The sequence below is a fragment of the Pongo abelii genome, chromosome 10 (genome assembly GCF_028885655.2).
Source record: "Pongo abelii isolate AG06213 chromosome 10, NHGRI_mPonAbe1-v2.0_pri, whole genome shotgun sequence".
In the NCBI taxonomy this organism is placed as follows: Eukaryota; Metazoa; Chordata; class Mammalia; order Primates; family Hominidae; genus Pongo; species Pongo abelii.
This window is the reverse complement of record NC_071995.2, coordinates 120,394,985-120,407,524: the sequence shown is the minus strand read 5'-3', so window position 1 is coordinate 120,407,524 and position 12,540 is coordinate 120,394,985. Positions and strand designations below refer to the sequence as shown.

The following is a 12,540-nucleotide window of genomic DNA, read 5'->3' as shown; positions in this document are numbered from 1 at the left end:
GAAACTGGGGTCCTCAGGAAAGGAGCTGGAGCCAAGGAAACCGCTAGATGATGGTCCCCACTCCGTGCATCCCTCGGGGCCTGAAGAGCATGTGGTGGCCATGATCCCATTCCAAAGCATTCCATCCATCAGAGGCAGGCAGAACCCACCACCCAGTGTGCAGGCGGAGAGAGGAGGCCCCGCAGTGGGAGGAGGCCTCGAGGCCGGGAGCTGAGTGAGAGCCAGGACTCTCAGAGACGCTGGATTTGGGCCTTTTCCAGACGGGCACTTTGAGAAATGCAGGAAAATAGCGTTTTAGGGCAAAAGGAGAACCGAGGTCTGCTTCTAGTTGTCTTTGTCTCAGATGGGGAATGTCACCTGTTTATTGTCAGCAGAGAGCAGGGCAGTGGGGGTGGGGAGTGTGATTCGGGGAGGGTGGGAGAGTGTGGTTGGGGGGGTGGGGAGTGTGATTAGGGGGTGGGGAGTGTGATTAGGGGGGTGGGGAGTGTGATTAGGGGGTGGGGAGTGTGATTAGAGGGAGTGGGGAGTGATTGGGGCGGGGAGTGTGATTAGAGGGGATGGGGAGTGTGATTAGGGGGTGGCAGAGTGTGGTTGGGGGTGGGGAGTGTGATTAGAGGGGGTGGGGAGTGATTGGGGCGGGGAGTGTGATTAGGGGATGGGGAGTGTGATTGGGGTGGGGAGTGTGATTAGAGGGGGGTGGGGAATGTGATTAGAGGGGATGGGGAGTGTGATTAGGGGGGTGGGGAGTGTGATTAGGGGGTGGGGAGTGTGATTGGGGTGAGGAGTGTGATGGGGGTGGGAGTGTGATTAGAGGGGGTGAGGAGTGATTGGGGGGATGGGGAGTGTGATTAGAGGGGGTGGGGAGTGTGATTAGAGGGGGTGGGGAGTGTGATTAGAGGGGCGGGGAGTGTGATTAGGGGGTGGCAGAGTGTGGTTGGGGGTGGAGAGTGTGATTAGAGGGGGTGGGGAGTGATTGGGGCAGGGAGTGTGATTAGGGGGTGGGGAGTGTGATTGGGGGGGAGTGTGATTAGAGGGGGTGGGGAGTGTGATTAGGGGGATGGGGAGTGTGATTAGGGGGTGGGGAGTGTGACTAGGGGGGTGGGGAGTATGATTAGGGGGTGGGGAGTGTGATTAGGGGGGTGGGGAGTGTGATTAGGGGGTGGGGAGTGTGATTGGGGTGAGGAGCGTGATGGGGGTGGGAGTGTGATTAGAGGGGATGGGGAGTGTGATTAGAGGGGGTGGGGAGTGTGATTAAGGGGTGGGGAGTGTTATTGGGGTGAGGAGCGTGATGGGGGTGGGAGTGTGATTAGAGGGGGTGAGGAGTGTGATTAGAGGGGGTGGGGAGTGTGATCAGGGGGATGGGGAGTGTGATTGGGGGTGGGGAGTGTGATTAGAGGGGGTGGGGAGTGTGATTGGGGGTGAGGAGTGTGATTAGAGGGGTGGGGAGTGTGATTAGAGGGGGTGGGGAGTGTGATTGGGGGTGGGGAGTGTGATTAGAGGGGATGTGGAGTGTGATTAGGGGGTGGGGAGTGTGATTAGGGGGTGGGGAGTATGATTAGGGGGTAGGGAGTGTGATTGAGGTGAGGAGTGTGATTAGGGGGTGGGCAGTGTGATTAGAGGGGGTGGGGAGTGTGATTAGAGGGGGTGGAGAGTATGATTAGGGGGTGGGGAGTGTAATTAGAGGGGGTGGGGAGTGGGATTAGGGGGATGGGGAGTGTGATTAGGGGGTGGGGAATGTGATTAGAGGGGGTGGGGAGTGTGATTAGGGGGGTGGGGAGTGTAATTAGAGGGGGTTTGGAGTGTGATTGGGGGTGAGGAGTGTGATTGGGGGGATGGGGAGTGTGATTAGGGGGTGGGGAGTGTGATTGGGGGTAAGGAGTGTGATTAGAGGCGATGGGGAGTGATTAGAGGGGGTGGGGAGTGTGATTGGGGGTGGGGAGTGTGATTAGCGGGGGTGGGGTATGTGATTGGGGGTAGGGAGTGTGATTAGTGGGGGTGGGGTATGTGATTAGGGGGTGGGGAGTGTGATTAGCGGGGGTGGGGAGTGTGATTAACGGGAGTGGGGAGTGTGATTGGGGGTGGGGAGTGTGATTAGGGGTGGGGAGTGTGATTAGCGGGGGTGGGTTATGTGATTGGGGGTAGGGAGTGTGATTAGTGGGGGTGGGGAGTGTGATTAGTGGGGGTGGGGTATGTGATTAGGGGGTGGGGAGTGTGATTAGAGGGGGATGGGGAGTGTGATTAGCGGGGGTGGGGAGTGTGATTAGAGGGGGATGGGGAGTGTGATTAGGGGGTGGGGAGTGTGATTAGGGGGTGGGGGGTGTGATTAGAGGGGGATGGGGAGTGTGATTAGCAGGGGTGGGGAGTGTGATTAGAGGGGGATGGGGAGTGTGATTAGCAGGGGTGGGGAATGTGATTAGAGGGGATGGGGAGTGTGATTAGCGGGGGTGGGGAGTGTGATTAGAGGGGATGGGGCGTGTGATTAGCGGGGGTGGGGAATGTGATTAGAGGGGATGGGGAGTGTGATTAGCGGGGGTGGGGAGTGTGATTAGAGGGGATGGGGCATGTGATTAGAGGGATGGGGAATGTGATTAGAGGGGATGGGGAGTGTGATTAGAGGGGATGGGGCATGTGATTAGAGGGATGGGGAATGTGATTAGAGGGGATGGGGAGTGTGATTAGAGGGTGGGGAGTGTGATAGGGGTGTGGGGAGTGTGATTGGCGGGTGGGGAGTGTGAATAGGAGGGTGGAGAGTGTGAATAGGAGGGTGAGGAGTGTGATGGGGGTTAGGAGAGTGTGAATGGGGGAATGGGAGAGTGCTATTAGGGGAGTGAAGATATTAGGGGCAGAGGAGTGTGATTAGAAGGTGGGAGAGTGTAATTGTTCACCATCCAACTCCCTGGGTTCTCATAGGATCAGGGAGGGGAGGAGGGCTCTCCCCACAGACACCCTCTTGGCAAGAGAGCCAGGGAGCAAGGTGTGAGTGTGGGCGTGAGACCATCGTGTGGCCTCTGTAGAAGAGGCCCCGTGTGGGTGTCAGGGACCTCTTTCCATCCTTGTGTTGGGTCCATCAGTGGCGTTGTTTCCTTCCCATCTTTCGGTGATATCTCATCTGTACAGACCCTGAACTGCCCCCCGTGGAATCTCCCGGGGCTCAGGCCTTTTGACAGTTCTAGTACACAAAGCTGTCTCCACCTTTACTTCCTCTTCTATGATAAACAGCCAACCAGCAACATGGCAAACCCCATCTCTACAAAAAATACAAAAAAACCCAGCCAGGCGTGGTGGTGCGCGCCTGTAGTCCCAGCTACTCACAGGGCTGAGGCAGGAGGGTCGCTTGAGCCCAGGAGGTCGAGGCTGAGTGAGCTATGATCGTGCCACTGCACTCCAGCCTGGGCGACAGAGGTGGGACAAAAGGGATCTCCTGCTCCAGACCCGATGTGTCTCCCTCAGCTCAGCATCACGCTGGTCTCAGGTCATACCTGGGACCTCTGTCAGAGGCAGCCCTTGTGGCCATGCAGGCTGCGCCGTGCCAGACGGGTGTGGGGAGGAGCAGGAGGTGGCCCCTTGCAAGGCCCCACCCCTGGAGGTAGGCGAGGCCACACCCCCTCACTCTCATTGGTCCGCTGGCCTGGCCTCCCTCCCAACAAACAGGAGGAGGCTCCATAACCTGTCTGCAAATGGATAAGGCTTGGAAGTTGATTTCTGGTTTTCAAGCAAGAGGGAGGAACAGCAGAATCTGTGCAGGAATTTTCAGAAACAAGGAGGAACCTATGTCTGTTGTAGCTAGAATCAGGCAGCGGCTCCCACCTGCAGGTCCCCCACACTCTGCAGGCAGGTCGGGGGAGAATTCTGTTTTTCTGCATCTCACAGGAGCACCAAGTGGCCCCCATCCAACCTCTGGGGCGTGGAGCTCAGGGACCTTTGAGATGAGGCGCTCATGCGGGCCTCGTCCTCCGCCTCATTTGTGCATGCTGCCGGCATCTCCCTTCCAGCACCCCACCATTTCTCCCCCGACCATCCATGCTCTCGCTAAGATGGTGACAGTGACCCTCACCCGCAGGGAGCCTGCCCCGCACTTTTCTCCCTCCTTCCCCCTTCGCCCTCTGGAAACTGACCTCTGCCTGCCTGCGTCTTTGCTTTCAGGTGCAGCCCAAATTCCGTTACCCCTTCTACTATGAGATGTGCTGGTATGTCCTGGAGAGATACGTGTACTGTGTGACCCAGCGCTCCCACCTCACTCAGGAATACCAGAGGGAGTCGATGCTTATTGGTGAGTGAACCGGAGGGAGCCCACAGCCTTGGCTGCACAGCTGGGGCAGAAATCATTTTCTCAGTGGGGCCTGGAGACACTCCCTGCGTTCTGGGGATTCGTTGAATCAGTGTATTGGGCAGAATCCTAGGAAACCCTCAGGGGAAGCCATTCTTGTCAGTTTCCCACCTGGAATACAGAGTCCAAGAAAATGAACTCGGATCCCCAAAAGAGTCATGTGTGTAGCCTCCAGCCCATGGCTGTGCAGATGCAGGTTGGAGCCGCCTGGAGCTTGGCTGCTAAAACAGGATCACCCCACAGAGCAGAGAATCCTCGTTCTTTTGGCTCTTCCGTGGACACCAGCTGATTTTTCCTCCTGCACTGGAGGTTGGGTTTTTATCTATGTAAGAGCAGTCCTGTGAGATGCAGCCAGTCTCCGAAAACCCAAGGCTGTCTTTGAGGCAGCAGGAGGGGTGACCAGGGCAGGTGGTGCGGGCCTGGAGGAGCAGGAGAGTGTTCGGAGCTGCTGCAGTGCCCTGCCCTGCTGCCAGTACTTAAAGGGACATCATCCCCCCCACAATACGGCTCTGCCCTTGAATCTTGACTCACAGACGCCCGCCCTGAAGTTGGATCTGGCTGTGACTGCAAGCCCCGACCAGCAATCTAGAGGAAGAACGTGATTCCTCTCGGCTGTGTCTGAGCTGTTGTCGTGCAGGGGTTTTCCTGGATGATGTAGAGTCTGCAGCATCTCAGACACAGCATCTTTTTTTTTTAACCAGGGGATAGAAAGATGAGACTGGTCTGTCTCCCTGAGGGTCTGCACAGTTTTTCCTGCAGCCTCTAGGATTTTTAGATTCTTTTTTTATTTCCCCTTTGCAGTAAGCCTCTTCCATCTCTTCCCTTATGCCCCATCCTTCATGACGTTCAGGGGTTCCAGGCTGGGTGTATGATGGGGAACCAGTGTTTCTGCTGGGGCCTTCACTGGGAAGTCTTTGCCTGTGAGGTCTGTCGCGAGCCTCATTCCCGCCTGATGATGTGCTATTCGGGGGTTGGAAAGTCCCAAAACACTACAACCTGCCCTTCTGGAGCTCCCAGCCTGGTAGGAGAGAAGGGAAATGATCCTGAAATAGCGTGAGAGCTGCTGTGATCGCAGCAACTCCACGATCCCCCGGGGACAGAGGCTGGGGAGAGCGAGAGGCTTTCTGAGTGTCTGCAGTCCCCAGGCCAGGAAGCTGAGGGTTGGTTCTCTCACTTGGATATTTAGGGCAGAAGAAGAATATTCCGTTCGCAGGCACAGGAGGAAATCTCGAGGTGGTGCTTGGGTAATCAGTACCCACATCTTCCTTACGTTTTCCTGCCACTGTTTTCCCTCTGGCTCTCCCAGTCCATCTGCCAATGAGAAGGGGCAACGTGAGGGAGACACCCCCTCCATCCAGAGCTGCTGTGTGCCAGTGCCTGTGCCCAGGGATACCTGTGTACTCCGCACCACGGCCTTCCAAGGATGTTTCCTTTTAAGCAGCCCTATTGGGATATAGTTCCCGTATCACACAATTCACCATTTGGGGTGTAGAATCCAGTGGTTTTTAGTCTGTTCACAGATACATGCAGCCACTGCTGCAGTCAATTTCACATTTTCATCACCGCAAAAGGAAACCCAGGGCCGGGCACAGTGGCTCATGCCTGTAATCCTAGCACCACTGGGTGCGGTGGCTCACACCTGTAATCCCAGTACTTTGGGAGGCTGAGGCGTGTGGATCACTTTAGGTCAGGAGTTCGAGATCAGCCTGGCCAACATGGTAACACCTCGTCTCTACTAAAAATATGAAATTAGTCCAGTGTGGTGGCACATGCCTATAATCCCAGGTATTCGGGAGGCTGAGGCAGGAGAATCGCTTGAACCTGGGAGGCGGAGGTTGCGGTGTGCCGAGATCGCGCCATTGCACTCCAGTCTGGCCAACAAAGTGAGACTGTCTCAAAAAAAAAAAAAAAAAAAAAAATTCCTAGCACTCTGGGAGGCCGAGGCGGGTGGATCCCTGAGGTTAGGAGTTCGAGACCAACCTGACAACATGGTAAAATCCTGTCTCTACTAAAAAACACAAAAATTAGCCGGGTGTGGTGGTGCACCTGTAATCTCAGCTACTCGGGAGGCTGAGGCAGGAGAATCCCTTGAACCCAGGAGATGGAGGTTGCAGTGAGCTGAGATCATGCCAATGCACTCCAGCCTGGGCGACAGAGCGAGACTCTGTCTCACAAAAAAAAAAAAAAAAGAAAAGAGAAAAGAAAAGAAAGAAACTCATACCCTTCAGCTGTTGTCTCATCTCCCCACCCTGCCCCTTCCCTAGCCCTGGGCAGCTACTCATCTACTTTCTGTCCCCATAGAAGTCCCCTGCCTGGGACATTTCACATGAATTGAATCATATAATAGATGCTCTCTTAGACTTATTTTTATTTTATTTTAGTATTATTATTATTATTATTATTATTTGAGACAGGGCCTTGCTCTGTCGCCCAGGTTGGAGTGCAGTGGTGCATTCATGGCTTACTGCAGCCTCCACCTCCCAGGCTCAAGTGATCCTCCCATCTCAGCCTCCCAAGTAGCTGGGACTACAGGTGCACATCATCACACCCAGCTAATTTGTGTATTTTTTGTAGAGATGGGGTTTCGCTCTGTTTCTCAGGCTGGTCTCAAACTCCTGGGCTCAAGCAGTCCACCCGCCTAGGCCACCCAAAGTGTAGGGATTACAGGTGTGAGCGACTGCACCCAGCCTCGACTTATTTTTAGACATTAAAAAGTAAAGTGCCAGATACCAGCCTGGGTAATATAGTGAGACCTCATCTCTACAAAAAAAGCTTAAAAAAAAACTAGCTGAGTGTGGTGGGCGCACCGGCAGGAGGATCACTTGAACCCGGGAGGCGGAGGTTGCAGCGAGCTGAGATTATGCCACTACAGTCCAGCCTCAGCAACTGAGCAAGACTGTCTTTATATAAATAAATAAAGTGCCAGTGTTCAGAGAGGCGGGGCAACCCATGTGGTTGCACACAGCCGGGAAGCAGCAGGGTGGGGATCTGAACCTGCGTCCCCCACGGCCTTTCCAGAGGCCGGAGGCGCTGACCGTTATGATTGTTAGAGAAGCTGGATCTCTGGAGTACAGGGGACTTTTGGTGAGTGGAGGTTCCAAAGACCTTGGCAGGGAGTTAGGCGTCATCTCGGTCTTTCTTGTGACCCTGCCTCCACAGATGCCCCGAGGAAGCCCAGCATAGACGGCTTCTCTTCGGATTCCTGGCTGGAGATGGAGGAGGAGGCCTGTGATCAGCAGCCTCAGGAGGAGGAGGAGAAGGACGAGGAGGGCGAGGGCAGGGACAGGGTACCCAAACCGCCCACCGATGGCTCCACTTCACCCACCAGCACACCCTCCGAGGACCAGGAGTCCCTCGGGAAGAAGCCCAAAGCACCTGCCCTGCGATTCCTCAAAAGGACTTTGTCTAACGAGTCGGAGGAGAGTGTGAAGTCTACTACGTTGCCCGTAGACTACCCCAAGACCCCCACCGGCTCTCCCGCCACGGAGGTCTCTGCCAAATGGACCCATCTCACCGAGTTTGAACTGAAGGGCCTGAAAGCTCTGGTGGAGAAACTGGAATCCCTCCCGGAGAACAAGAAGTGTGTCCCCGAGGGCATCGAGGACCCCCAGGCACTCCTGGAGGGTGTGAAGGTGGGCAGGAGTGGCGTCTGGGGCTGGGCAGCCGAGGAGGGCTGGGCAGGTCCTGTTCAGTGTGACAGGTGCAGCTCAGCTCACGACGGCCCTGTGCAGATTGCTCTGAGCATTCGGGTGGGCGCTGGGAGGGGGCTTCTGGGGTCTCAGTCCACAAAAGCCTATGTAGTGTGTCCAAGCAGAGGCCACCATTAAGAGCTGCAGACGGTGGAGGGGGTGGCTCACACCTGTAATCCTAATACTGGGAGGCTGAGGTGGGCAGATCACTTGAAGTCATGAGTTCAAGACCAGCCTGGCCAACATGGTGAAACCCTGTCTCTACTGAAAAAAAAAAGGGAAAATTAGCCAGGCGTGGTGGCGCTCGCCTGTAGTCCCAGCTACTTGGGAGGCGGAGGCAGAAGAATTGCTTGAACCTGGGAGGTAGAGGTTGCAGTGAGCCGAGATCACACCACTGCACTCCAGCCTGGGCGACAAAGCGAGAGTCTGTCTCAAAAAAACAAAAGAGCTGTAGAGGACCCCCTTTTGAAACCTCACTCTGTGGCTGACGAGTTTTCTTCTCAGCACTTATTGGAAATCTGAGGCCCCACCAGCAGGTGTGACATGTGCAGCAGTTGCTGTCACTGGGCTCGAGAGACGAACCCCTCCAGCCTTGTCAGAAAGCCTCGCTGTCCTGGGCCAGCATCTTGGAGCATGACTCAGTTTCACATGAGCAGGTTGTACATCCCCACAGTCCTTGACATGGCCAGCTAATGCAGGCACTATGTAGCTGCGTGCAATTTGGAAGTCTTCATTATGATGTGCATTTAATGGATGAGGAAGTAGGCTCAGAGAGGGTAAGGGGCATGCCTGAGGTCACAGAGCAAGTGGATGGTGGAGCTGGAATGAGGACCCGGGGGTGACTGCAGAGCTTCTGTGTGTCTACTGCTGCGTGGAACTGCCTCTTGTCTCAGCATTAGTAAGGCTTTTTGGTTGAGGCCTCAGAGGCATATGGGTGTCCTTCTCCAATGTCTGATTCTCAAGGGAAGCCAGCTAGCTCCCTCCTGGGGTTGGAAACTGAATTTAAGTTTCTTCTTTGGTGGCTGCAAAGTACTCAGGATTGGTAGTTCATTTGTTCGTTGTATTCACTTAGGAAACCTTGTGTTGGGCCTGGGATAAAGACATATTAAGATTCACTGGGTGCGGGCCAGGCATGGTGGCTCAGGCCTTAATCCAAGCACTTTGGGAGGCTGAGGCAGATGGATCATTTGAGGCCAGGAGTTTGAGCCCAGCCTGGCCAACATAGGGAGACCCCATCTCTACAAAAAATAACAAATTTAGCCAGGCATAGTGGCCTGTGCCTGTAGTCCCAGCTACTCGGGAGGCTGAGGAGAGAGGATTGCTTGACCCCAGAAGGTCACTGCTGTAGGGAGCCATGGTCTCACCACTGCTCTCCAGCCTGGGCAACAGAGCAAGACCCTGCCTAAAAAAAACCCAAAACAACCATACTAATCTGAAGAAGAAATGTCTTTCCATGCTTTTGGAAAGTCTTTTTTACTTTATTTTTTTATTTTTATTTTTTTACTATTGAGACAGACAGGGTGTTACTCTGTTGCACAGGCTGGAATGCAGTGGTGCGAGCTTGGCTCGCTGCAGCCTTGACCTCCCAGGCTCAAGTGATCCTCCTGCCTCAGCCTCCCAAGTAGCTGGGACTACAGGTGCATGCCACCATGCTCGGCTAATTTTTAATTTTTTTGTAGAGATGGTGTCTCACCACATTGCCCAGGCTGGTCTCAAACTACTGAGCTCAAGCAATCCTCCCACCTCAGCTTCCCAAGGTGCTGGGATTACAGGCATGAGCCACTGTGCCTGGCCTAGCCTATTTTTGCCTTTAAAAGCATCTTTGTGTCTCTGATCTATTTCTGTGTGGTGTTGCTGGTTCTGGGAACAGATGTCCTCCTAGGGATGAAACTTGGCTCCTCCTATCCCTTGCCTCTACCTACCTGATTGGCCTGAGGCTGGACTTACCCTAGACCCTTTGATGATGTAGAGGAGGCCTGGGGTAGGGGTTAGAGAAAGTGCACGCAGCCCAGATGTCCTCCTTCCCCACAGGGGAATCACGGGCAGCTCGTGATAATATGAAATGAGGCATCTCAATGACTTGGTGCTGTTGGGGGTGTTTTCCTTGTAGAAACACATTGAAACCTTCCAACAACCCTTTGGAGTACTTTTTTTGTTTTTGAGACGGAGTCTTGCTCTGTCGCCCAGGCTGAAGTGCAGTGACATGATCTTGGTTCACTGCAACCTCTGCCTCCCGGGTTCAAGTGATTCTCCTACCCCTGCCTCCCGAGTAGCTGGGACCATAGGCATGCCATAACCCCTGGCTAATTTTTTTGTAATATTTGTAGAGATGGGGGTCTACCATGTTGCCCACACTGTCTTTTTTTGTATAACCTAGTCACTTAGCTCATTTATTGAACTTACCTGTCTTTTTTTTTTTCTTGAGACAGAATCTCGCTCTGTTGCCCAGGCTGGAGTGCAGTGGCGCGATCTCGGCTTACTGCAAGCTCCGCCCCCTGGGTTCACGCCATTCTCCTGCCTCAGCCTCCCGAGTAGCTGGGACTACAGGCGCCCGCCACCACGCCCTGTTTTTTTAGCCACCACGCTAATTTTTTTTTTTTTGAGACAGAGTTTCACTCTTGTTGCCCAGGCAACAATTGCCAGGAGTGCAGTGGCACGATCTCGGCTCACTACAACCTCCACATCTGGGGTTCAAGCGATTCTCCTGCCTCAGCCTCCCTAGTAGCTGGGATTACAGGCATGCGCCACCACACCCGGCTATTTTGTATTTTTAGTAGAGACGAGGTTTCTTCATGTTGGTCAGGCTGGTCTTGAACTCCATACGTCAGGTGATCCACCTGCCTCGGCCTCCCAAAGTGCTGGGATTACAGGCGTGAGCCACCGCGCCTGGTCTTTGTATCTTTTTTGGTAGAGATGGGGGTTTCACCGTGTTGGCCAGGATGGTCTTGATTTCCTGACCTTGTGATCCGCCTGCCTCGGCCTCCCCAGAACTTACCTGTCTTTAGAGATATTTAGTTGAGCCTAGTCTAATGAGGCTCTTTTCAGGCTGAAGAGCTTGTAAATTAGGTGGACAGGCCTCCTGAGGGTTCCATGAAAATTGGGACCGCTGCTAGTGTCTCTAAATGTTGTGTGGCCAGATGCTTGCCTGGGGGACGTGGGTGCCATCACCTCTTCCAGAACAGGAGAGTTTGTGATTAGTCTGACAGGCATCAGCCCCTCACTCTCCCTGGAGACCCAGAAAAGATTTTGAGGCCTGGCGCAGTGGCTCACACCTGTAATCCTAACATTTTGGAAGGCCGATCACACGAGCCCAGGAGTTTGAGACCAGCCTGGGCAACATAGTGAGACGCCATCTGTACAAAAACAAAAATTAGCCGGGTGTGGTGGTGCGCACCACCTTGAGCCCCAGCTGCTCAAGGGGCTTAGGCAGGAGGATCACTTGAGTCCAGGAGTTCTAGGCTGCAGTGAGCTATGAGTGTGCCACTGCACTCCAGTCTGGGACACAGAACAAGACCCTATCTCAAAAAAATAAAAAAACAAACAAAAAAACGATTTTGAACCCAGGACTGACTTTCAGGGTGGGAGTGCTGCCACAGAAGGTGGGCAGCCTGTTCTCCCCAGATGTATGCTCCGTCGCCTTGTTCTCTCTTTTCTGTTGTTGGGGATTCTTTTGCTTTGGCCAAGAAATAAAAAACAGCTCAGGAATGTGGGTCTGAGACAATTCATAGCCGATGCCTAGTTCCCCCACTGCCATTGAGGGATTCGTGTTTCTGGGCTGTGGTGGTTTCCCCTTGATGACTGACGTGCTAGGATCTTTGGCTTGCATTCCAGAAAGATGGGCTCTCTCCTAGGACCTCAGAGGCTGCTGTTTGTGGTGGCTCAGGGTAACTAGTGCCCTGGTGACTGGAGACAGCCCCCAATTCAACTCAGTCCCTAGATGGCTAGGTTTTGGCTTATACTAAAAACCCATTTGTTCTTTCATTTGTATGATTTTGTTGTTGTTTTTAAATTTTGAGACAGAGTCTTACTGTGTCACCAAGGCTAGAGTGCAGTGGCATGATCACAGCTTACTGCAGCCTCGACCTCCTGGGCTTAGATGATCCTCCCACCTCAGCCTCTCCAGTATCTGGGACTACAGATGTGTGCCACCACGTCTGGCTAATTTTTATATTTTTTTTTTGTAGAGACAGAGGTCTCGCTGTGTTGCCCAGGCTCATCTTGAGCCCCTGGGCTCAGGTGGTTGGACAGCCTCGTGTGATGTATTTTTTTAATTGTGGTAAGACACACGTAACAGAATTTACCATTTTAACCATGTTAAAGTGTCCAAATCAGTGGCATTAGGTACAGTCACAATTTTTTTTTTTTTTTTTTGAGACACAGTCTCACTCTGTTGCCCAGGCTGGAGTGCAGTGATATGGTCTCAGCTTACTGCAACCTCTGCCTCCTGGGTTCAAGCGATTCTCGTGCCTCAGCCTCCCAAGTAGCTGGAATTACAGGCATGTGCCACCACACCTGGCTGATTTT

General features: G+C 53.7%; 1 protein-coding gene across 1 annotated transcript in view; it reads left to right on the top strand.

Moving 5' to 3' along the window:
* KDM2B (lysine demethylase 2B) overlaps positions 1-12,540 on the top strand; it is a 156,235-nt gene that overhangs the window by 64,775 nt on the left and 78,920 nt on the right. The window contains 2 exon segments of the mRNA XM_054528336.1: positions 4,144-4,270; positions 7,487-7,959. Coding sequence (XP_054384311.1) covers positions 4,144-4,270; positions 7,487-7,959 — 600 coding nt within the window.